Source organism: Oncorhynchus mykiss, chromosome 13 (assembly GCF_057628025.1).
Source record: "Oncorhynchus mykiss isolate SJ-2025 chromosome 13, ASM5762802v1, whole genome shotgun sequence".
NCBI lineage: Eukaryota > Metazoa > Chordata > Actinopteri > Salmoniformes > Salmonidae > Oncorhynchus > Oncorhynchus mykiss.
The window spans coordinates 68,435,980-68,462,900 of record NC_143034.1 but is presented as its reverse complement, the minus strand read 5'-3'; the positions used below and the strand labels follow the sequence as shown (position 1 = coordinate 68,462,900).

The following is a 26,921-nucleotide window of genomic DNA, read 5'->3' as shown; positions in this document are numbered from 1 at the left end:
AAAGCTAAACTTTGACCCAGAAAATATAAAAAACTAATCAAATCAAAGTGTATTTGTCACGTGCGCCGAATACAACAGGTGAAACCTTACAGTGAAATGCTTACTTACAGGATCTAACCAATAGTGAAAGAAAGGTGTTAGGTAAGTAAAGAAATAAAACAATAGTAAAAAGACAGGCTACATACAGTAGCGAGGCTACATACAGACACCGGTGAGTCGGGCTGATTGAGGTAGAATGTACATGTAGATATGGTTAAAGTGATTACGCAAATATGATGAACAGAGAGTAGCAGTAGCGTAAAAGAGGGGTTGGCGGGTGGTGGGTGGAGGGACACAATGCAGATAGCCCGGTTAGCCAATGTGCGGGAGCATAGGTTGGTCGGCCCAATTGAGGTAGTAAGTACGTGAATGTATAGTTAAAGACAATATTCATATATGATAAACAGAGAATAGCAGCAGCGTAAAAAGAGGGGTTGGGGGGGGCACATAATGCACATTTTTAGGGCCTTCCTCTGACACCGCCTGGTGTAGAGGTCCTGGATGGCAGGCAGCTTAGCCCCAGTGATGTACTGGGCTGTACGCACTACCCTCTGTAATTCCTTGCGGTCAGAGGCTGAGCAATGGACGAACCAGGCAGTGATGCAACCATGCTCTCGATGTTGCAGCTGTAGAACCTTTTGAGGATCTCAGGACCCATGTCAGGACCCATGTCAAATCTTTTTAGTTTCCTGAGGTGTAATAGGCTTTGTCATGCCCTCTTCACGACTGTCTTGGTGTGTTTGACCCATTCTAGTTTGTTGTTGATGTGGACACCAAGGAACTTGAAGCTCTCAACCTGCTCCACTAGAGCCGCGTCGATGAGAATGGGGGCGTGCTTGGTCCTCCTTTTCCTGTAGTCCACAATCATCTCCTTAGTATTGGTTACATTGAGGGATAGGTTGTTATTCGGGCACAACATAGCCAGGTCTCTGACCTCCACCCTATAGGCTGTCTCGTCGTTGTCGGTGATCAGGCCTACCACTGTTGCGTCATCTGCAAACTTAATGATGGTGTTGGAGTCGTGCCTGGCCATGCAGTCGTGGGTGACCAGGGAGTACAGGAGGGCATAGAAGTGATTTTGCTCGTCTGGTAGGCCTGCGTCACTGGGCAGCTCGCAGCTGTGCTTCCCTTTGTAGTCTGTAATAGTTTGCAAGCCCTGCCACATGAGACGAGTGTCGAAGACGGTGTAGTATGATTCAATCTTAGCCCTCTATTGACGCTTTGCCTGTTTGATGGTTTGTCGCAGGGCATAGCAGGATTTCTTGTAAGCTTCCGGGTTTAGAGTCCCACACCTTGAAAGCGGCAGCTCTACCCTTTAGCTCAGTGCGAATGTTGCCTGTAATCCATGGCTTCTGGTTGGGTTATGTACGTACAGTCACTGTGGGGACGACGTCCTCAATGCACTTATTGATAAAGCCAGTGACTGATGTGGTGTACTCCTCAATGCCATCGGAGGAATCCCGGAACATGTTCCAGTCTGTGCTAACAAAACAGTCCTGTAGTTTAGCATCTGCTTCATCTGACCACTTATTTTATAGACCAAGTCACTGGTGCTTCCTGCTTTAATTTTAGCTTGTAAGCAGGAATCAGGAGGATAGAGTTTTGGTCGGATTTATCAAATGGAGGGCGAGGGAGAGCTTTGTATGCGCGTCTGTGTGTGGAGTACAGGTGATCTAAAATGTGTTTCCCTCTGGTTTCACATTTAACATGTTGATAGAAATTTGATAGAACTGATTTTAGTTTCCCTGCATTAAAGTCTCCAGCCACTAGGAGCGCCGCCTCTGGGTGAGTGGTTTCTTGTTTGCTTATTTCCTTATACAGCTGACTGAGTGCGGTCTTAGTGCCAGCATCTGTCTGTGGTGGTAAATAAACAGCCACGAAAAATATAGCTGAAAACTCTCTAGGCAAGTAGTGTGGCCTGCAATTTATCACAATATACTCTACTTCCGGCGAGCAAAATCTAGAGACTTCCTCAGATTTCGTGCACCAGCTGTTGTTTACAAATATGCACAGACTGTTTTCTGTGAGTCTGATACTAATTACTGACAGCAATCTCTTTTGTCAAAAGGTCACTGTCCTTTCCGGCAAAGTATGGCATCAAGAAATGGGTGGCCTGTGACGCACAATCCAGCTACCCTTGGAAGATGCAAGTCTACAGTACATAGGGAAGCCGACCAGTGGAGGCCAGGAGAAGAACCAGGGGATCCTGGTTGTGCTTGATGTGACAGATGGACTGAGGGGGCGCAATGTCACGTGTGACAATTTCTTCACCTTTTATGAACTCAGCCAGCAGCTCCTGAAGAGGAAGATCACCATGGTTGGAAAGAAACTACTGGAAAGAACAAGCCTGAGCTCCCTCTACACTTCTCACAACAAGGGGAAGAGAGACCTTATCAAAGTTTGCGTCCAACCCCACCACCACTCTAGTTTCTCACCGCCCAAAGAGGAACAAGAATGTGGTCTTCCGGAGCACAGCCATCATCCTGGACTACAACCAGGATGCCAGCAATCATCCTGGACTACAACCACAACAAAGGAGGCATGGACAACCTGGGCAAGATGTTTAGTTTATTAATTAAAAAACAAGCACACATAAAACTTAAAAGCCATACTTGCACATTAATAAAATCATTGAGGATAACACACAATGAAGTCTGGGACTTATTTCCACTGTGGTCCTCTTGAGACAAGATGGCTAGACAAGATCAAACACAGTATGGCAGTGAAATAATAAAACAAAAACATAGAAGTAAAACATCTCATCATTCCAGTTACATCATAGGGATTATTCATATGGGCACAGAAGACAAACATATTTGTACTTTATTTTTTAAAGCTGCCCAGAGAGGATGTTGTTGTTTTTATAGGCAGAGGCAACTCATTCCATTCTGAGGCTCCAGTATACAAGAAAGTACCTTCCCCAGCATTACTACTACCTGTATTATTACTACCTGTATAAGCACACATCAGCAACACCTGATCTGGTGCTGTGATTGTGTGCATCCCTAACATGAGGAAAGTAATCACTTAGATATCTGGGCGCAGGACCATAAATACTCCTGTAAACCAAACCTAGTCAAATCTGGGACACCCTAGCCTCAACAGGCAGCCAGTTTAGTTTCTGAAAGCAGCTCCAGCCTATGTGAGTATGTGGACTCACCTTCAATATTACCCTGATCAGCTTATTCTGGGCAATCTGGAGCTTCCCCTTCATAAGTTTGGATAAGCCCCAAACCAGGAAGTACTAGCATAATCAAAATGGCATTGAATGAGGGCAGTAGCTAGTACTTTCATGGAGTCCTTATCAAGCAGCTTGGACTTTCTAGCCAAAAACTTAGCCCTGGCATTAACCTTCCCTAGCACCTTATTGGCCATGCTCACACCTCCCAAGCTTCCATCAAGGATACATCCCGTGTAGCTAACAGAGGTTTTAGTAGTCAGCACCTCACCCCCTAACTCCACTCTGAATTCAGACGACCTACACACTTTAGGTCTGGATCCAAAAATAATTGCTTCAGTTTTCCCTAAGTGCAGAGATAGCTTATTATCTCCAAGCCATTTGCTAATGTTAGTAAGCTCTGTGCTAAGTATGCTCTCCAACATAGTTTTACTTTTGTGAGACACCAGAAGTGTACAGTCATCCGCATAAAGAAAAAGACGGCAAGAACGAGCATCTTTCATATGGTTAATATACAATAAAAACAGCAGAGGCCCAAGCACGCTCCACTGCGGAACGCCACAACTCATTGGTTTTGCCTGAGACGGTGAACCATTAACCTCTACTGATAAATAGGACTTTACCCAGCCTAGAGGGATACTGCCTCCAGTTTGGAGATTAGGAGACAGTGGTTAACTGTATCAAAGGCCTTCTGTAGGTCAAGCAGTACCATTCCACACAGATTTCCCTCATCAATCTCTTTCCTGATGAAGTCAGTCAAGTAAAGTAGACATGAATCAGTGGAGTATGTTTTTCTAAAACCTGACTGAAAATCATACATTAGACCCTGTTTGTTAACATATTCATACATTTGCTCATGTACAATTCTCTCCAGGATCTTTGATGTTACACAGAGGATAGATACAGGCCTATAATTCCCAGGGTCAGACTTTATCCCCTTCTTATATAGAGGTATAACTTTATCTTGTTTCATGTCCCTGGGAAAGGTACCTAGTTCAAGAGTGAGATTAATGAAATGTGTAATACAAGGGCCAATTTGCTCAGCAGAATCTATTAGAAACCTTGCAGGAATATTATCCAGGCCTGTGACTTTGGAGCATTTAAGCTCTGCCAGCATACTGACTATTTTGGCTGTTGCTACCTTTGCCAAAGAAAAAGAGTTTGGCTGAACCCCTAACTCTACATAATACGTATTGAGTTGGTTGCTTCCATACAAACCAGAACTGGTGGGCAGCTTGCTAACCAGCTTGCTGGCAACAGAAGTAAAAAAAAAAGTTGAATTCATTGGAAACCTTTGCTTTTTCATATACCATCTCCCCTTTGATGTTCAGTCCAATACTGTTTAGTTTGTTTTTGGTAGTACTACTACAGCCTAGTTCCTTAAATGATTTCCAAAGCTTTTTAGGGTCGTTTTTGTTTTCAATGATTTTCTCAGCAAAGCGAATAATTACAATTTAGCAGATTAACACTGGAGTGATAAATGAGCAGATGATGATGTGCAAATAGAGATACTGGTGTGCAAAAGAGCAGAAAAGTAAATAAAATACTTCCTTCATCATGAAGTGCTTTGAGAAACTAGTCAAGGACCATATCACCTCCACCCTACCTGACACCCTAGACCCACTCCAATTTGCATACCGCCCAAATAGGTCCACAGACGATGCAATCTCAACCACACTGCACACTGCCCTAACCCATCTGGACAAGAGGAATACCTATGTGAGAATGCTGTTCATTGACTACAGCTCGGCATTCAACACCATAGTACCCTCCAAGCTCGTCATCAAGCTCGAGACCCTGGGTCTCGACCCCGCCCTGTGCAACTGGGTACTGGACTTCCTGACGGGCCGCCCCCAGGTGGTGAGGGTAGGCAACAACATCTCCTCCCCGCTGATCCTCAACACTGGGGCCCCACAAGGGTGCGTTCTGAGCCCTCTCCTGTACTCCCTGTTCACCCACGACTGCGTGGCCACGCACGCCTCCAACTCAATCATCAAGTTTGCGGACGACACAACAGTGGTAGGCTTGATTACCAACAACGACGAGACGGCCTACAGGGAGGAGGTGAGGGCCCTCAGAGTGTGGTGTCAGGAAAATAACCTCACACTCAATGTCAACAAAACTAAGGAGATGATTGTGGACTTCAGGAAACAGCAGAGGGAACACCCCCCTATCCACATCGATGGAACAGTAGTGGAGAGGGTAGCAAGTTTTAAGTTCCTCGGCATACACATCACAGACAAACTGAATTGGTCCACTCACACAGACAGCATTGTGAAGAAGGCGCAGCAGCGCCTCTTCAACCTCAGGAGGCTGAAGAAATTCGGCTTGTCACCAAAAGCACTCACAAACTTTTGTACTCTATATCATCGACTGTATCCTTATGTAATACATGTATCACTAGCCACTTTAACTATGCCACTTTGTTTACATACTCATATGTATATACTGTACTCGATACCATCTACTGTATCTTGCCTATGCTGCTCTGTACCATCACTCATTCATATATCCGTACATATTCTTTATCCCCTTACACTGTGTACAAGACAGTAGTTTTGGAATTGTTAGTTAGATTACTTGTTGGTTATTACTGCATTGTCGGAACTTGAAGCACAAGCATTTTGTTACACTCGCATTAACATCTGCTAACCATGTGTATGTGACAAATAAAATTTGATTTGATTTGATTTGAAATAAAAACATTATGTGGATGAGGTAGGTAGATTGGGTGGGCTATTTACAGATGGACTATGTACAGCTGCAGTGATCAGTTAGCTGCTCAGATAGTTGATGTTTAAAGTTGGTGAGGGAAATAAAAGTCTCCAACTTCAGCAATTTTTGCAATTCGTTCCAGTCACTGGCAGCAGAGAACTGTAAGGAAAGGCGGCCAAATGAGGTGTTGGCTTTGGGGGTGATCAGTGAGATATACCTGTTGGAACGTGTGCTACGGGTGGGTGTTGTTATCGTGACCAGTGAACTGAGATAAGGCGGAGCTTCACCTAGCAAAGACATAGCTTTTTTCCATCTACGTAACATTGCAAAAATCAGAAACTTTCTGTCCAAAAATGATGCAGAAAAATTAATCCATGCTTTTGTCACTTCTAGGTTAGACTACTGCAATGCTCTACTTTCCGGCTACCCGGATAAAGCACTAAATAAACTTCAGTTAGTGCTAAATACGGCTGCTAGAATCCTGACTAGAACCAAAAAAATTGATCATATTACTCCAGTGCTAGCCTCTCTACACTGGCTTCCTGTCAAAGCAAGGGCTGATTTCAAGGTTTAACTGCTAACCTACAAAGCATTACATGGGCTTGCTCCTACCTATCTCTCTGATTTGGTCCTGCCGTACATACCTACACGTACGCTACGGTCACAAGACGCAGGCCTCCTAATTGTCCCTAGAATTTCTAAGCAAACAGCTGGAGGCAGGGCTTTCTCCTATAGAGCTCCATTTTTATGGAACGGTCTGCCTACCCATGTCAGAGACGCAAACTCGGTCTCAACCTTTAAGTCTCTACTGAAGACTCATCTCTTCAGTGGGTCATATGATTGAGTGTAGTCTGGCCCAGGAGTGGGAAGGTGAACGGAAAGGCTCTGGAGCAACGAACCACCCTTGCTGTCTCTGCCTGGCCGGTTCCCCTCTTTCCACTGGGATTCTCTGCCTCTAACCCTATTACAGGGGCTGAGTCACTGGCTTACTGGGGCTCTCTCATGCCGTCCCTTGAGGGGGTGCGTCACCTGAGTGGGTTGATTCACTGATGTGGTCATCCTGTCTGGGTCCATTTTACTTCCCTGTAAGCAACGGGTGTGGCTGAAATAGCCAAATCCACAAATTTGAAGGCGTGTCCACATATTTTAGTATATATAGTGTATATACATTAAATCAAATAGCCTAGTACAAACACTACAACTTTTCAAATCAAAAGGCTAATGCACAGAACAACGTGGACAGTCGGGTGCATCTCAAATTCAGTACCATTGGACAGCAAGATAATAAACTAAAGCACTGATCATCAGGAATGAGATCAGAATGAGTGCTAAGGCCTACATTTGAACACAACCGCGGAAGCTTCAGGTATTTGTGGTGCTAACGAACAGGGATGTAAACACATTTGTGCTCAGATTTTGCGAAAAATAAGCTTTTTCTGCATACGGAACATTTCCGGCATCTTTTATTTCAGCTCATGAAACATGGGACCAACACTTTACATGTTGTGTTTATATTTTTGTTCAGTATATTTACGATGCAAGTGTGGGTATTCAGACCTTGCGGGGAGTGTCCACAGAACCTACTTGATACGTTCTATAGATACTGATAAAGACAACTTGAAGTCAGTTTACTTTTGAGGTTAAAGAACACAAGTTATGTTTTGTGGATAAAATGTGTCAGAGGTCTCTTCTGTCAACAAACATTTATGTTTTAAACTGTAGCAAATGAAACACTATGCATTTGCCACTTCAACATTTATTAACAAATGCAATGCTTGAGTCATGAAGTTCTCGGGAAGAATAATCTCTAGTCACTCAAAAGCCAGAGATGTGGATCTGATTACAAATTAAATGAAAAGCTGCCATACCTTTGTAGATTTGTCAGTAGCACCATGGGTAGTGAACCTCATTTGATCAATTTAAAGGAGAGATGAGAAATACTAACCCATCGAGAGTGGGAGGTCGGGGAAGCAGATCTCCACTCAAATCCTTGAAAATCTTAAAAAAGAAATGACAAAAACTTTTGGGGAGCATATTAAATCGTGGGTCGACTTCTGGCTTAGACTACACATGATATACTTATATAGGACTATGATGAAAAAGCATTGTTTAAATGAAGTATCTGTATATGCAGGGCAAGGTGACTTCTGTTAGTTATGCTTCCCTCTATTCAAGAAGAGGTTTTCAGACTTTTACAGAGATTGGAAATGTATTCTGTCTTTGGAATGTGTAAACTGACCTTTGTGACCTCAAGTGGCAGAGGGATTATTGGGATCCAGCCTCACCTGTTCTTTCTCCAACTGTCTGCACTGAAGATAGTTTTACCAGACCATTTACCTGATCATCATTGACTCACACTAAACAAATAAAACATCAAATGTGGAACACCTTCAAGTGTCTAAAAAGTTATTATATATGATTGGAGATGTAAATATATGTCAATCAGTAATTTATTATATTTCTTATATGATATTTACAGAGTTTTCAAAGTATATAGACAACAGAGGGGGATTTCTGAAGATCTTTAGTAACACAATCAAATCCCAAATATGATTAGATTTAACCTCATTCTATCTATGTAACCCTCACCATCCCTTTGGTGATGGAATAAAGTTTATGTGTTAATCTGGTCTATCAGTCTAATTCCATTTCACCGGGCGTATAAATGCCTTTCGATATATTACCTTTTTTGGAAAGACCAGGACACAAATCATATGGAGAGTTTGTCAATGACCTGCAGGTGAGATCATGTGAGTTTCACAATTATATGTTGACAGACCTGCTGGAGTTGCATTGTTTAGCTCCTCCTCTGAGGTTGTAACATCCCTCTTCTCATCTTGCTCCAATAGGGTGGTGTGGGGAGGTTATACAAATAGCATTCATTGGAGTTCTGTTGTCGTGGAAGTTCTCTGAGCACACACACTTGTTCCATTAAGGAGCATCAGTGTGTTGTCTTTTTAGCCCAGTATAAGGTGTATGAGCTCAGTCTGAAGATGTCTCTTATAGAAGGTCTTCTACAGACATCAAGCACAGTGACACTGCTGGGTACTGTGCTGTTTCTGCTGGTCCTCTACCTCCGCTCCTCTGGTTCCAGCTCTGAGGAACAGGGGAAGGAGCCTCCAGGACCGAGGCCGCTGCCCCTGCTTGGTAACATGCTCCAGCTGGACCTCAAGAAGCCCTACTGCACTCTCTGCGAGGTAAGATGAAGTCATCTGTTGCTTTCAGAACAAAACATGTTGAGGTTGACTTGATCTGTGAGATTTGATCTGTTTTTTGCTATTTCACCTGGTTTGAAAAGTTCAGTAAGCAAACTGATGAATGAACTCTGGCACATTGTATATGCTTTTAGCTGTTTAATGTTGTTTGTTTTATTCTGTTGTGTATTTCAATAGATATGTCCTACCCAAGTAGCCTGGTCCCAGATCTGTTTTTTTGTTGGGAACCAGGCTATGGACAAAATACTTTGTGACAGTGACCAATGTGTTGCAAGGAAAGAGATGAGGTCACTTTAGAATATTGAAAGTAAAGGGGGATACCTGATCATTTGTACAACTGAACTCATTCAACTGAAATGTGTCTTCCGCATTTAACACAACCCCTCTGAATCGGAGGTGCGGGGGGCTGCCATAATCAACATCCACGTCTTCGGTGCCCGAGATGTACCCTTGGAATATTCCTTCAGGGATCTTGTTATAACAGACCTGGGTTCAAATACATAGTGTACTTAAGTATTTGACATTTTGTGTTTGAGTATTTTGTAATACACAGCCAAAAACAACTACATCAAATAAAACAACAAGTAGTTGTAAATACATGCCACTTGTAACATAGGTGCAGTTAATGACCGGTGCAGTTAATGACATGACCAGACTTCTGACATGGAAACATAAACAATACTATCTGATGACGGATAACAGAAGAGTGCTTTTTAAAGGGTAGGTAATCAAGGGAGTAATGAAGTCCAGGTGTGACTGACGATGAGTCGCAGGTGTGCGTAATGATGGTTGCCAGGTGTGCGTAATGATGGTTGCCAGGTGTGCATAATGATGGGTTGCCAGGACAAGTGGTTAGTAGTACAGTGACGATGGGAGCGGGAGCTCGACACCAATACTTTCCAAATGTATTTCCAATTAACTTTGTCTAAATACTAATTGTTTGTAAGTAATTCAATTACATTGACTGGTATTTGAACCAAGGTCTGACATCAACTGTAAACCAGTGTCTTCACTCTATTTCTTGACTGATACATGTTAAACAAGCTGTATGTGGTGTCCAGTTATGTGCTTAGTCATATATCATTACGAGACATAACTGAGTCTATGGTGTACTTTATGTAAACTTTATCTGTCCAGCTCTCCAAGAAACATGGTTCCATCTTCACGGTTCACTTCGGACCCAAGAAAGTGGTTGTTCTGGCAGGATACAAGACGGTCAAGCAGGCGCTAGTCAACCAGGCAGAGGACTTTGGGGACAGGGACATCATGCCTGTGTTCTATGATTTCAACCAAGGACATGGTAATGACATTTTACTCTTATGCTGGCTATGTCCTATTATTAAAGGGATAGTTCACCCAAATGACAACCTGTCTTATTGATTTCCTTAATCTGTAAGCAGTCTATGAACAAGCTAAAACAGAAATCCACGTGTTTGTTCTCCAATTTATGTGTTGGCCACAAATATGAGTATAGGATGAGTCAACAACATTGTGGGTATAAATTAACAAATTATGAACTTTTAAAAGTGAGATTTTCACCTAACAGTTACTTTAAATAAACTTTATTGAGCTACACAATCAATTTCAGACACTTTGAGATGAGTATAATGCATTTCATTTCCAAATCTGTTGAGTCTTATTCTAGCCTGGTGGAGCAAGTCTGATTGCTGCATTCACCAATTTGTTTTAATGCATGTATCAGCCTGCCCTTTATCCAATAGATTGGCGTTTGGAATAAGCCAGAAAATGTCTGGTCCAATCAGTGCCCTCGCAGAAATTGATTGTTGTCCTAAACCCAACCACTATGTTGCCAAATACTGTTTGAATTAGGCTGTCCTCTGATTGCTTGAAAGTGATCCTGTAACGGTTTTCTTCCTGGGAAGGAGAGGAGGACCAAAATGCAGCGTGGTTATTTATAAACATCTTTCATGAAAGATGAAACCGTGAGCACTATACAAAATAAGAAACCGTGTAAAAAAAAAAAAAAAACCCGAAACAGTCTTAACTGGTGCAAAACACAGAGAGAGGAACAATCACCCACAAGATACCTAAAGAATATGGCTGCTTAAATATGGTTCCCAATCAGAGACAACGATAAACACCTGCCTCTGATTGAGAACCACTCCAGGCAACCATAGACTTACCTAGAACACTCCACTGAACACAACCCCATAGACTACAAAACCCCTAGACAAGACAAAACACATAAATTACCCATGTCACACCCATGCCTAACCAACATAATAAAAAAAACACAGAATACTAAAGGCCAGGGCGTGACAGATCCAATAGCTGACAAGTTCATTTTTAAACACCACTCATTTCTGACATTGAGACTAGAATGGTGAATGCAGAGATCAGACTAGAATGGTGAATGCAGAAATCAGGCTGTCATCCTCTGCAAATAATATACATGTCTAAAATAGTTACAGATGATCATGACCAGAAAGGATGCAGAGATCATTTGGCATATATATATATATATATACATATATACATACACACAAACAGTGGGGAGAATAAGTATTTGATTTTGCAGGTTTTCCTTCTTACAAAGCATGTAGAGGTCTGTAATTGTTATCATAGGTACACTTCAACTGTGAGAGACGGAATCTAAAACAAAAATCCAGAAGATCACATTTGTATGATTTTTAAGTAATTAATTAGCATGTTATTGCGTGACATAAGTATTTGATCACCTACCAACCAGTAAGAATTCCGGCTCTCACAGACCTGTTAGTTTTTCATTAAGAAGCCCTCCTGTTCTCCACCTATTACTTTTATTAACTGCACCTGTTTGAACTTGTTACCTGTATAAAATGCACCTATCCACACACACAATCAGACTCCAACCTCTCCACAATGGCCAAGACCAGGGAGCTGTGTAAGGACATCAGGGATAAAATTGTAGACTTGCACAAGGCTGGGATGGGTTTCAGGACAATAGGCAAGCAGCTTGGTGAAAAGGCAACACCTGTTGGCGCAATTATTAGAAAATGGAATTAGTTCAAGGTGACGGTCAATCACCCTGGGTCTGGGGCTCCATGCAAGATCTCACCTCGTGGGGCATCAATGATCATGAGGAAGGTGAGGGATCAGCCCAGAACTACACGGCAGGACCTGGTTAATGACCTGAAGAGAGCTGGGACCACAGTCTCAAAGAAAACCATTAGTAACACACTACGCCATCATGGATTAAAATCCTGAAAGTCCATATTGCCCAGCGACAGCCCCGAAACCTGAAGGATCTAGAGAAGGTCTGTATGGAGGAGTGGGCCAAAATCCCTGCTGCAGTGTGTGCAAACCTGGTCAAGAACTATAACTTTCAAACCAAATAATAAGTTCTGCTTTTCTGATGTATCAAATACTTATGTCATGCAATAAAATGCAAATGAATTACTTAAATCCAGAAATCACATTGTATGATTTTTGTTTTAGATTCAGTCTCTCACAGTTGAAGTGTACCTATGATAAAAATGACAAACCTCTACATGCTTTGTAAGTAGGGAAACCTGCAAAATCGGCAGTGTTTCAAATACTTGTACTCCCCACTGTATATACGTACATGCTCATTATTATAGTAAATATTCTTTATTAATATTACACTGAATTGTCATGGAAACAAACTACGTTCTCTACAGGGATTCTGTTTGCCAATGGAGACTCATGGAAAGAGATGAGGCGCTTTGCCCTGACAAATCTTAGAGACTTTGGGATGGGCAAGAAAGGGAGTGAGGAGAAAATCTTAGAGGAAATCCCCTACCTGATTGAAGTGTTTGAAAAACATGAGGGTAAGAGAATCAGTATCTTTTCACTAGTAGTAGAAGTAGTATGATGTATTTATAGGGGATTCCTAGGCTTCATTGCCTGGTTAAAAATCAGGCTATTTTTAACCACTTTATTAGTAAATAGCTAAGTGATTGTGTGTTCTGGAAAGCTTATTTTGTAATTAGATTTTTGTCTATTACAGGTAAGGCATTTGACACAGCACAGCCTTTGCTTTATGCCGTCTCCAACATAATCTCGGCCATTGTCTATGGCAGCAGGTTTGAATACACTGACCCACTATTCACAGGCATGGTGGACAGGGTCACGGAGAGTATTCACCTTACAGGTTCTGCATCAATTCAGGTAGTCTGCTTATTCAGACCATTTTGTTTTTACTGTATTTTCTGAGTAATTAATGTCTGTCTCAGTGCAATCAATAAAACAAGGAAACAGACGCCTGTTATGAATTCTTGCAAATTAGAATGTACATACTCATTTAAACTTTACTTGATGTGCCGGTAAACTTATTATAAACCATTATTGTACCGTTTATAACCCATTACTAAACTGCTTATACATCATTATATTCATGATGTATACGTATCAAATAAAATCCTCATAGCCCAGTCCAAGCTCTTTGTCCTGGCACACCAATGGTGGATCCAGCTTCCCCTGAAGCTAGGACAACAGAGTCCCTGCCCATCTTCCGAAAGCACCTGAAACTCCGTCTCCTCAAAAAGTATCTTAAAATAAAACCCTCGCCCCCACCCCCCCAAAAAAGTTCCTGAACAACAGGTTTCTAGCTCTGACTTTGCTGATAACTACTTTGAGAAAAGTGCACTTACTATGTCTGTGACATGTGATTGTCCCACCAAGCTCTCTTAAGATGAATGCACTAACTGTGAATCGCTCTGGATAAGAGCGTCTGCTGAATTGATCAAATATTTTGTACAATTAATTATATCATTGTAATTAAACCTTCAGCGAGCAGGCCTTTCTAACAGATCTGGCCGTGGTATCCTGGAACGATATTGATCTCATCCCGTCAGTAGAGGATGCCTGGTTATATTTTCAAAATGCCTTCCTCACCATCAGCTGCAAACCTTTGTTCTCAATTTCCGCCTGAAGACATACCCAAATCTAACTGCCTGTAGCTCAGCCCCAGAGGCAAGGATTTGCATATTCTTGGTATCATTTGAATGGAACCATTCTGAAGTTTGTGGAAATGTTAATTGAATGTAGGAGAATATAACACAGTAGATCTGGTGGAAGAAAAGAGAAAGAAAGAGCATACGTTTCCTGTTTTTTATTGTTGTAGCATCATCTTTCACATGTACTATAATAGCCACACAGTCAGATAGGATGCTGGAGATCATTTTGATGGATAACACAAGAGGGCAACTGTAGGTGTGCAAAGTGTGAGACTGATAACTTCAGGAATGGGTGAGCTACATGACATTTAGCATGAAGTCACCCAGGTGTCCCACACAAGTTGCCCAAATGTGGCCGAATTGGTGAAATGACCTATAACTATATACAGCAGTGCAAATAACTATATACAAATCAAAAAGCAATTCTAACACACACACACACACACACAAAAAAATATTTTTTTAAATTTGAGAAAATAAATATAAAAAAAAAAAACAGTACATACATCTTGGAAGTCCTCGTCATAATATTTTGCTGCCTGTGCCATGTCCCATAGCAGTCTCTTTCTGATGTAAAGCAGAGGCAAACTGAACAAGTGGTGCATTTCACGCGACACAGAACACAACGACACCTCCATGCTGTGCCCTTTTGGCTCTGAGGCACAGTCATGCCTGCAGTAATGAACTGTGGCATATGAACACCACTGGGGGCACAGGTAGAGCGGGCAGCTTGGCACCAGGGGCTCCCAGTCGGAGTCGCTATCACTGTGAAAGAAAACATTAAAAAAATATTTGTATTGTATGAGCCTTTTATCATCACATAAAATATACAGATATGTATTGATTGTATAGAGCAGAGGGAACAGTCACTAAGGTGTTCCATTCAACTCCGGCCATTGTTGTATGTATGTATGTATGTATGAGTGTATATATATATATATATATATATATACACACACACACACCCAAACAAACCAACACACACACAAAAACAAACTACACATTTCATTGCAAAAAAAAAAAAAAAAAAGTTTAGTTTGACTTCGCTTTACATGAAGTATTCGCCAGGATATCTTCAATGAAATCGTTGAAACTACAACTTTCCGAAATACAGCTGCGCGTAAAACGCCTTACAGCAACCCCTCTGATCGTTAAGGCGAAAATGGAGTTTCCTGCGCGTGCGATTACAACCAAGGAATTGTGGTCCAACCCCAAACCATTACATACTGGCGTTTACCTCAGCTCATTGGCTATCTACCCAGCTAGATTTCAAGAAGATCAGTGGTCATTGGGCAGAAATGTAGTCAATCAATGAACGGGGACAGCAGCCATAACAGGTTTATTGAATCTAGGGGTCATTTTTTTATTTTTGGGAAAATAACGTTCCCAAAGGGCTATTTTTCAGGACCAGAAAATAGAATATGCATATAATTGACAGTTTAGGATAGAAACCACTCAAGTTTCCAAAACTGTAAAGATATTGTCTGTGAGTATAACAGAACTGATATTGCAGGCAAAAGAATGAGAAAAATCCAATCAGGAATGCAGCGTTTTCTAAATAAGAGTCCCTTCCTATGCTTCCCTATTGAGCAGTGAATGGGATATCAACGAGATTCCCTTTTCTATGGCTTCCTTAATGTGTCTAGTATCACAAGACATAGTTTCAGGATTTTATTTTGAAAAATGAGCGTGGTCAACAACATTGCGTCAGTGTCCACCTGATGGCTCTTTGTGTATTTCTTGCGCAAAAGACAGAGGTAGCCATTTTTCCACCCGGGTCTTACTGAAAAAAGGTCTGTCCGGGTTGATATATTGTTAGTTGCATAAATTTGAATCTGGTATCAGGATAAATATAACAATGAGTCACCAATTTTATACTATGTATTTTTTATTAGCTAACTAATAAATGGCAAATGCAACTTTCGTATATACGGGCTCACTGTAATGCCACGCAGGGCAGAACAGAGAACTGACAAGATGTATGTAAACAGTGTTCTTATACTGTGAAGGACACAGTAGAAACTGGGCGTGGTTTAAACTTGCCCAGCCTATCGCAGGCGCTCAGGCGGGTCCCCGCCTCTTGGCGCTTCTTGGAGTCCTCCCTCCTTCGATGTATAGATCCTTACTGTTCTGGTATCGCAGCCTAGTTATAACATTTGCTCAGTTCCTGCTATTGTGTTGTTCAGTATTTTTCCATCTCAGTTAAACCTCGTGATGACCACCCCTCCCTATCACAACTTTGTAAGATACAGCAAGTCACACCATGTGCTCAATATTGTTACATACAAACACAAGGACAAAGCATCTGCTGGGCTGTTATCTACAGTTTTGCAACATGCAGGTCACACCATGCAGGTCACACCATGTTACTCAGTTCTTGTCACACACAAACAGGCAAGCAGTTGTTTAATCTCATAATGATGCTCCAGTGCACAAATGCAGACACCTCACACAACCAACATCAGATAATATGTAATCATATATATGCTAATGGCTATAATGTAAAATACAGAATCCAACAATATTATCGAATAGATATTTGAAAAACACCTTGGGGATTGATTATAAACAACGTTTTCCATGTTTCTGTCGATATTATGGAGCTAATTTGGAATATTTTTCGGCATTGTCGTGACCGTAATTTCCAGTCGTTTTCTCAGCCAAACGTTAAGAACTAACGGAGCTATTTTTGGCTACAAAAAAAATATTTCTGGAAAAAAGGAACATTTGCTATCTAACTGGGAGTCTCGTGAGTGAAAACATCCGAAGCTCCTCAAAGGTAAACGATTTAATTTGATTGCTTTTCTGATTTTCGTGAACAGATTGCCTGCTGCTAGCTAGGTATAATGCTATGCTATCGATAAACTTACACATGCTTGTCTTGCTTTGGCTGTAAAGCATATTTTCAAAATCTGAGATGACAGGGTGATTAACAAAAGGCTAAGCTGTGTTTGAATATATTTCACTTGTGATTTCTTGAATATGAATATTTTCTAGTAAGATTTTTTTGTCCGTTGCGTTATGCTACCTAGTGTCAGTTGATGACAATTCTGCCGGATCCTGGATGGGTAGATCCAAGAGGTAAATGAGCATGCCCCATTCATGAAATGTAGAACCAGGAACAGATATAGCCCTTGGTTCTCTCCAGACCTGACTGCCCTTAACCAACACAAAAACATCCTATGGCGTTCTGCATTAGCATCGAACAGCCCCCGTGATATGCAACTTTTCAGGGAAGCTAGAAATCAATATACACAGGCAGTTAGAAAAGCCAAGGCTAGCTTTTTCAAGCAGACATTTGCTTCCTGCAACACAAACTCAAAAACGCTCTGGGACACTAAAGTCCATGAGAATAAGAACACCACCTCCCAGCTGCCCACTGCACTGAGGATAGGAAACACTGTCACTACCGATAAATCCACTATAATTGAGATTTTCAATAAGCATTTTTCTACGGCTGGCCATGCTTTCCACCTGGCTACCCCTACCCCGGTCAACAGCACTGGTCAACAGGCTCTAACCAATGATGCCAAAAAAGAGGTGTGTGTGTGTAAGTAAAGAAATAAAACGACAGTAGAAAGACATTTGAAAAAAGAGTAGCAAGGCTATATACAGACACCTGTTAGTCAGGCTTATTGAGGTAGTATGTACATGTAGGTATCGTTAAAGTGACTGTGCATATATGATGAACAGCAGAAGCGTAAAAAGAGGGGTTGGCGGGTAGTGGGACACAATGCAGATAGCCCGGTTAGCCAATGTACGGGAGTACTGGTTGGTCTGGCCAATTTGGGTAGTATGTACATGAATGTATAGTTAGTAACTATGCATATAAGATAAACAGAGAGTAGCAGCAGCGTAAAAGAGGGCTTGGGGGGGGGGGGGGGGGGGGGGTCACACAATGCAAATAGTCCGGGTAATCATTTGGTTACCTGTTCAGGAGTCTTATGGCTTGGGGGTAAAAACTGTTGAGAAGCCTTTTTGTCCTAGACTTGGCACTCCCGTACCGCTTGCCATGCGGTAGTAGAGAGAACAGTCTATGACTGGGATGGCTGGGGTCTTTGACAATTTTTAGGGCCTTCCTCTGACACCGCCTGGTGTAGAGGTCCTGGATGGCAGGCAGCTTTGCCCCAGTGACGTACTGGGCCGTACGCACTACCCTCTGAAGTGCCTTGCGGTTGGAGGCCGAGTAATTGCCGTACCAGGCAGTGATGCAACCGGTCAGGATGCTCTCAATGTTGCAGCTGTAGAACCTTTTGAGGATCGCAAAAGGTCTTCGAAAGCCAAGTCAACAAACAGATTACCGACCATTTCGAATCCCACCATACCTTCTCCGCTATGCAATCTGGTTTCAGAGCTGGTCATGGGTGCACCTCAGCCACGCTCAAGGTCCTAAACAATATCTTAACCGCCATCTATAAGAAACAATACTGTGCAGCCGTATTCATTGACCTGGCCAAGGCATTCAACTCTGTCAATCACCACATCCTCATCGGCAGACGCTATAGCCTTGGTTTCTCAAATTATTGCCTCGCCTGGTTCACCAACTACTTCTCTGATAAAGTTCAGTGTGTCAAATCAGTGTTGTCTGGGCCTCTGCCAATCTGTATGGGGGTGCCACAGGGTTCAATTCTTGGACCTACTCACTTCTCTATACGTCAATGATGTCGCTCTTGCTGCTGGTGAGTCTCCGATCCACCTCTACGCAGACGACACCATTCTGTATACTTCTGGCCCTTCTTTGGACACTGTTAACAACCCTCCAGACGAGCTTCAATGCCATACAACTCTCCTTCCGTTGCCTCCAATTGCTCTTAAATACAAGTAAAACTTAATGCATGCTCTTCAACCGATCGCTGCCTGCACCTGCCCGCCCGTCCAACATCACTACTCTGGACGGTTCTAACTTAGAATATGTGGACAACTACAAATACTTAGGTGTCTGGTTAGACTGTAAACTCTCCTTCCAGACTCACATCAAACATCTCCAATCCAAAGTTAAATCTAGAATTGGCTTCCTATTTAGCAACAAAGCATCCTTCACTCATGCTGCCATACATACCCTTGTAAAAATGACCATCCTACCGATCCCCGAATTCGGCTATGTCATTTACAAAATAGTCTCCAATACCCTACTCAATAAATTGGATGCAGTCTATCACAGTGGCATCCGTTTTGTCACCAAAGCCCCATATACTATCCACCACTGCGACCTGTACGCTCTTGTTGGCTGGCCCTCGCTTCATACTCGTCGCCAAACCCACTGGCTCCAGGTCATCTACAAGACCATGCTAGGTAAAGTCACCCCTTATCTCAGCTCGCTGGTCACCATAGCAGCACCCACCTGTAGCACGCGCTCCAGCAGGTATATCTCTCTGGTCACCCACAAAACCATTTCTTACTTTGGCCGCCTTTCCTTCCAGTTCTCTGCTGCCAATGACTGGAATGAACTTCAAAAATCACAAACTGGAAACACTTATCTCCCTCACTAGCTTTCAGCACCATCTGTCAGAGCAGCTCACAGATTACTGCACCTGTACATAGCCCATCTATAATTTAGCCCAAACAACTACCTCTCCCCCTACTGTATTTATTTATTTATTTATTTTGCTCCTTTGCACCCATTATTTCTATCACTACTTTGCACATTCTTCCACTGCAAATCTACCATTTCAGTGTTTTACTTGCTATATTGTATTTACTTCACCACCATGGCCTTTTTTTTGCCTTTACCTCCCTGATCTCACCTGATTTGCTCACATTGTATATAGACCTATTTTTCTACTGTATGTTTGTTTTAATCCATGTGTAACTCTGTGTTTTTGTATATGTCAAACTGCTTTGCTTGCCTACCTGGTTAAATAAAGGTTATTTTTTGAAATATTTTTTATATATATAATAATGTCACGGTCGTTGTAAGGAGGAGACCAAGGCGCAGCGTGCTAAGCGTACAGTCTTCTTTATTAAAGAATGGAACACTGAACAAACTAACAAAACGATACGTGAAGCTAATATGGATAGTGCAGCCAGGCAACTAAACATAGAACAAGAACCCACAAAACCAAAAGGGAAAATGTCAACCTAAATATGATCCCCAATCAGAGACAACGATAAACAGCTGCCTCTTATTGGGTACCAATTCAGGCCACCATAGACTTACATAAACCTAGACCTCCCAAAACGAACATTCACACCCTGACCTAACCAAAATAAAACAGAGATATCAAAGGTCAGAGCGTGACAAATAACTAGTGATGGGCACCGATTTATATAGAAAATAATATCACTATCGGTACCATTTTTGTGATTCCATATCGTAGTGGTTTGTATAAAATATATTGCAACTGTATGTTCACTTTTCTGTTCACTTCCATGGCTCTTTGAAGTTCAGACAACTGTTAGCAGATTGTCCGTTGGGCCAGGCGTGAATATTCTGATATTATAATATTCTATTCAAACTGGTTGGTTAGGGAGGCATATATTATAGGACCATCAACAGGCAATTAATAAAATATGCTAAATTGAGAGCCTGTGAGGTCTGTTAGAGTTTTGTGTATGCAGGAAAAGTATGTTATAAATTGTGTTCTTTTTACAGAATAGTAAAAATAATAAACCGACTTTACAATATGCCTTGCTCATAACGATATCAAATAATATTGAATATCACTATTGGTGCTCACAACTAATAATTACATATTTATTCATATGTGTATTTAATAATCTAATCATAGTTGTGGTGTTATGTTATAATTAATATAATATTGTTTTATGTGTATTCTACCTGAATCTCTGTGTAGATGTACAACATGTTTCCCTGGTTGGGTCCGTGGATAAACAACCTGACACGTCTGAAAAAGAATATTGCTGATATGAAGATGGAGGTGACAGAGCTGGTGAGGGGCCTGAAGGAGACTCTGAACCCTCACATGTGTAGAGGCTTTGTGGACTCGTTCCTCGTCCGAAAGCAGACCCTGGAGGTATGAAGACTTCATGCAGAATCTGCATCTCACTCATTCATAACAAAGTGTTGCATTAATATTGCTCAGTATGACTATACAGAATATAATTAATCAATAAGGCCCGAGGGGGTGTGGTATAAGATCAATTTACCACAGCTAAGTGCAGTGCCTGTATACAGTCCTTGTATATTGGCCATATTCCACAAAACCCTGAGGTGCCTTGCTGGTGTTATAAACTTGATACCAACATATTTAGAACAGTAAATTAATAATTTTGTATCACACCTGTGGTATATTGTCTAAGTTACCAAGACATCCGGACAATCAGTATCCAGGAACCAAACTGCTGGGTTTATAATACTTATTACACCACCTTGTGGTTCACTTTACTGCTGAAAAACACAACTAACTTGAGTTGTCCAACACTAACATCCCACTGGGCACAGACGTCAATTCAACATCTATTCGACGTTGATTCAACATAATTTAATTCAAATGATGTGGAAAATGTTGATTCAACCAGTTTGACTGAATGCCAGCTGAGGGAGGATCTAACTAGTTCTCTGTATCAGTAGAATCACATGTAAACTCAGACTCAAACACTAAAACAGTTCCTCAAGCTGATTTCAAAGAATGTGTTGATTATCTGTTTTGTTTGCTTTTTTGTCATTTTCCATATTATGTCTATCTCTGATAAGCTACACAGGAAATGGCAAACAAATAGCCCATATTAACCTCTCTTGGGTAGTGAGCAGTATTTTTACGTCCGGATGAAAAGCCCAAGGTAAACTAACTGCCTGTTACTCAGGCCCAGAATCTAGGATATGCATATCATTTTATAGGTACATTTGGATAGAAAACACTCTAAAGTTTCTAAAACTGTTCAAATTACGTCTGTGTATACAGAACTTATATGGCAGGCGAAACCCCGAGGACAAACCATCCCCCCCAAAAATTCAGCCTACCACTATTTTCATTGGAAATAACTTTTTATTATAAGTCCTCCCAGATTGCAGTTCCTAGGGCTTCCACTAGATGTCAACAGTCTTTAGAAAGAGTTTCATGCTGGGTTTTTGAAAAAATTATCCAGAAATTGTAGTTTTTCTAGGTGGCTCCCATTTGGCTGTAGTGTTTCCAAGCGTGTGAAAAGTGTGCGTTCTTTGGTATTTTTCTCCGGTAAAGACAATAACGATTCTCCGTCTTAAATGTTAGTTTATTTACGTATTAGGGTACCTAAGGTTTGATTGACTTGTTTGGAAAAGTTTATTAGTAATGTTTAGGATGCATTTTGATGGAGGGAAACTGGGTGGATTATTGACTGAAGCGCGACAGCCAAACTGAGTTTTTATGGATATAAAGGACATTATTGAACTAAGGGACCATTTGTGATGTGACTGGGAAGAAGATCATCAAAGGTAAGGCATTTTTTACATCGCTATTTCTGACTTTCGTGTCGCACCTGCCTGGTTGAAATATGTTTTTCATGTGTTTGTATGCGGGGCGCTGTCCTCAGATAATCGCATGGTGTGCTTTTGCCGCGAAGCCTTTTTGAAATCTGACACAGCGGCTGGATTAACAAGAAGTTAAGCTTTATTTTGATGTATTACACTTGTGATTTTATGAAAGTTAAATATTTATAAGACTGTAGTTTGAATTTCGCACTCTGCAATTTCACCGGATGTTGGCCAGGTGGGACGCTACAGTAGCCTTAGAAATAAGGTTAATATAATTAATAACTTGCTAACATCAGATATATATTAGCCATTTATGAGACTCATGTCAATAATTCATTGGATACATCATTAGCAATCCAATGATATAACATCTACAGAAGACACAGGAATGCGTATGGGGGAGTTGTTGCTGTACATATTCAGAGCCATATCCCTGTAATGCTTAGAGAGGATCTTGTGTTATTGAAGTGTTGTGGTTGCAGGTTCACCTGCCTCCTCTAAAGCCTATTTTAGTGTAGCTCCTATAGGCCACCAAGTTCTAACGGTCAGTATCCAGATAATGTGTGTGACGTACAATTGGGCCAGCGTTGTTAGGGTTTGGCCGGGGTACGCGGTCATGGTTAATAATAATAAAAGATGGGACTAAAATAGTGTATGAGATCATACAAACGATTTTCAATTCAAATGAAATTGTATTTGTCACATGCCGCATACAACCTTAGAGTGAAAGGCGTACTTACAAGCCCTTAATCAATAATGCAGTTTTAAGATAAAAATGTTTATTTTTTTGCTGTGACTCTTATGTGGATGATGTTAAAAAATATTTGTTGGTCTGATGTGATTAATAAGGAGCATCCAGACGCTACACTTGATGCATTTATGAAATTGCTTCTTCTAGTTATTGATAAATATGTACCTTTTTAAGAAACTGGCTCCGTGGATTGATTAAGAATTTAATAACTGTATTGTTGATAGATATGGGGCAAAAGGAGTGGCTAATAAGTCTGGCTGCACATCTGACTGGCTGAAGGTGAGGTGAAGAAATTATTGTTGATCAATAATGACAAACCTCCTGGCATTGACAACTTTCAATCCTTTAATCTGAGCCTAGAGAAGTGTTTGTCCTCAGGCCTGGTTCTAACAGCCAACCTATCATCTTACTGCCAGCGTTTAGTAAACTGTTGGAAAAAATGGTGTTTGACCAAATACAATGCTATTTCTCTGTAAACAAATTAAGACTTTCAGAATGTTTATAGAGAAGGCCACTGAACATGCACTGGCACAGATGACTGATGATTGGTTTAAAAATATTTCGGTGCAGCCTTTAATATTAGTGACCATAACGTGTTGAAAAATCCTATGTGTTATGGCTTTTCAACCTCAGCTCTGAATCCACAATATGGCAATCTATCTAATAGAACCCAAGGGGGGTTTCTTTAATGGAAGCTTCTCTAATGTTAAACATGTAAAGTGTGGTGTACTGCATGGCAGCTCTCTTGGCCCTCTACTCTTTTCTATTTTTACCAATGACCTGCCACTGGCATTAAACAGAACCTGTGTCCATGTAAGCTGATGATTCAACCCGTCAGCAATCACAGCTAGTGAAATCATGGGTGGCCAGTAATAAACTGGTCCTGAACATATTCAAGATGAAGCATTGTATTGATACAAATCATTCCCTAAGTTCTGGACATCAGCTGAATCTGGTAATTAATGGTGTGGCTGTTACTTGGTGTTATTTTAGATTGTGAACACTCATGGTCAGAACATATTGATTCAGTGATTGTAAAGATCAGGAGAGGACTGTCCGTGATAAATACAGTGCCTTGCGAAAGTATTCGGCCGCCTTGAACTTTGCAACCTTGTGCCACATTTCAGGCTTCAAACATAAAGATATTAAACTGTATTTTTTTGTGAAGAATCAACAACAAGTGGGACACAAACATGAAGTGGAACGACATTTATTGGATATTTCAAACTTTTTTAACAAATCAAAAACTGAAAAATTGGGCGTGCAAAATTATTCAGCTCCTTTACTTTCAGTGCAGCAAACTCTCTCCAGAAGTTCAGTGAGGATCTCTGAATGATCCAATGTTGACCTAAATGACTAATGATGATAAATACAATCCACCTGTGTGTAATCAAGTCTCCGTATAAATGCACCTGCACTGTGATAGTCTCAGAGGTCCGTCAAAAGCGCAGAGAGCATCATGAAGAACAAGGAACACACCAGGCAGGTCCGAGATACTGTTGTGAAGAAGTTTAAAGCCGGATTTGGATACAAAAAGATTTCCCAAGCTTTAAACATCCCAAGGAGCACTGTGCAAGCTATAATATTGACATGGAAGGAGTATCAGACCACTGCAAATCTACCAAGACCTGGCCGTCCCTCTAAACTTTCAGCTCATACAAGGAGATGGGAGGAGACTGGTGGGAGACTCTATCCATAGGACAACAATCAGTCGTGTATTGCACAAATCTGGCCTTTATGTAAGTGGCAAGAAGAAAGCCATTTCTTAAAGATATCCATAAAAAGTGTCGTTTAAAGTTTGCCACAAGCCACCTGGGAGACACACCAAACATGTGGAAGAAGGTGCTCTGGTCAGATGAAACCAAAATTGAACTTTTTGGCAACAATGCAAAACGTTATGTTTGGCGTAAAAGCAACACAGCTCATCACCCTGAACACACCATCCCCACTGTCAAACATAGTGGTGGCGGCATCATGGTTTGGGCCTGCTTTTCTTCAGCAGGGACAGGGAAGATGGTTAAAATTGATGGGAAGATGGATGGAGCCAAATACAGGACTATTCTGGAAGAAAACCCGATGGAGTCTGCAAAAGAACTGAGACTGGGACGGAGATTTGTCTTCCAACAAGACAATGATCCAAAACATAAAGCAAAATCTACAATGGAATGGTTCAAAAATAAACATATCCAGGTGTTAGAATGGCCAAGTCAAAGTCCAGACCTGAATCCAATCGAGAATCTGTGGAAAGAACTGAAAACTGCTGTTCACAAATGCTCTCCATCTAACCTCACTGAGCTCGAGCTGTTTTGCAAGGAGGAATGGGAAAAAATATCAGTCTCTCGATGTGCAAAACTGATAGAGACATACCCCAAGCGACTTACAGCTGTAATCGCAGCAAAAGGTGGCGCTACAAAGTATTAACTTAAGGGGGCTGAATAATTTTGCACGCCGAATTTTTCAGTTTTTGATTTGTTAAAAAAGTTTGAAATATCCAATAAATGTCCTTCCACTTCATGATTGTGTCCCACTTGTTGTTGATTCTTCACAAAAAAATACAGTTTTATATCTTTATGTTTGAAGCCTGAAATGTGGCAAAAGGTCTCAAAGTTCAAGGGGGCCGAATACTTTCGCAAGGCACTGTATTAGGATTATGGCTCTAAGAATCTATTTATGTCAAATGTCACCATTATTTATCATGATTGTTCATGTTGATCAATATTTCAGCTATACTGGCCTATTGTAAGTTATCAACTGAATGTCTGATCAATTAATACAATTCTGAACATATCATTTATAATGTTAATATAGAGGCGCCAAAAATTGTTCAGTACACTTATGTATGGTGTTTTCGTGTACGTTCCCTTATGTCTAAGCTTCTAAGGGGACTCAGGCTTTACTAAAGAAGAATTGTATCAGTGAACTGTATTCTGTAATTAGTTTAAAAAAACAATAGAAATGCTACGGTTTGTCTGAGAGCCAACAGTCCATGATCAGCTCTATTGACCATGAGAGCATTGAAGAGAAAATGGGTTGAGGCATACTCCGAGTCGATATTCACGTAATATGGAATTCCCCTCGACCACACCCACAAATTGGGGAAAATCAAACATTATTTTCCGTTGACCTCCAGTGTAAAAGAGACAACTTTGTCGAATATATTTGTGTTATATATAAACAACAAACCATGCTGAAAACCTGCTGTGTGTTCAATGTAACCAGGTCAAAAATCACGACCTACGGTTCGCAATGCTCCCACGTAGGGAAATAGAGCCAGCAAGAAGAGCCTGTGGCTTCAGGCTATTCGGCATGGGAGAGTGGGAAATTGTGGGGAGCCGGTGTCCAAGTAGGCTACACATAGTTAGAGCTCTATAAATGTGGAAACAATGTAATCACAGGTAAAACATTTAACTAGCAAGCACAGTCCGTTTGTAACTCCATTCACTACTTGTAGCTGTATAGTTTGTTTGCGTCTTGGCTAGCCTAACGTTCTGGTCGGAAGCTAGCTAGCACTCACTCACGTGGCTGCTAGCACCGTCATGAATAGGGGCATTCAGGACGCCCTACAGTATTACATTTTTCTAAGTAGTGAGAACACTAGGGAGAGGCAATGTTGAAAAGGGGAGGCAGGGTAGCCTAGTGGTTAGAGCGTTGGAGTAGTAACCGGAAGGTTGCAAGTTCAAACCCCCGAGCTGAC

The 26,921-nt window shown here is 41.3% G+C and overlaps 2 protein-coding genes across 3 annotated transcripts in view; one reads left to right on the top strand and one right to left on the bottom strand.

Annotated features, from left to right (window-relative positions):
• The window catches only part of cyp2k4 (cytochrome P450 2K4), a 79,970-nt gene that overhangs the window by 19,481 nt on the left and 33,568 nt on the right, over positions 1-26,921 (bottom strand).
• Positions 8,799-21,974, top strand: LOC110486986 (cytochrome P450 2K3-like). 2 transcript variants are annotated; one of them, XM_090197347.1, is made up of 5 exons: positions 8,799-9,129; positions 10,285-10,447; positions 12,789-12,938; positions 13,118-13,278; positions 20,861-21,974. In XM_090197347.1, exons 1-5 carry the CDS (start codon positions 8,926-8,928, stop codon positions 21,044-21,046), a joined length of 864 nt encoding a protein of 287 aa, XP_090053473.1. In that variant the 5' UTR covers positions 8,799-8,925; the 3' UTR covers positions 21,047-21,974. The 2 variants fall into 2 exon arrangements, with proteins under 2 accessions (XP_090053473.1, XP_090053474.1); XM_090197348.1 differs by lacking the exons at positions 12,789-12,938; positions 13,118-13,278 and having other exon boundaries at positions 20,861-21,047.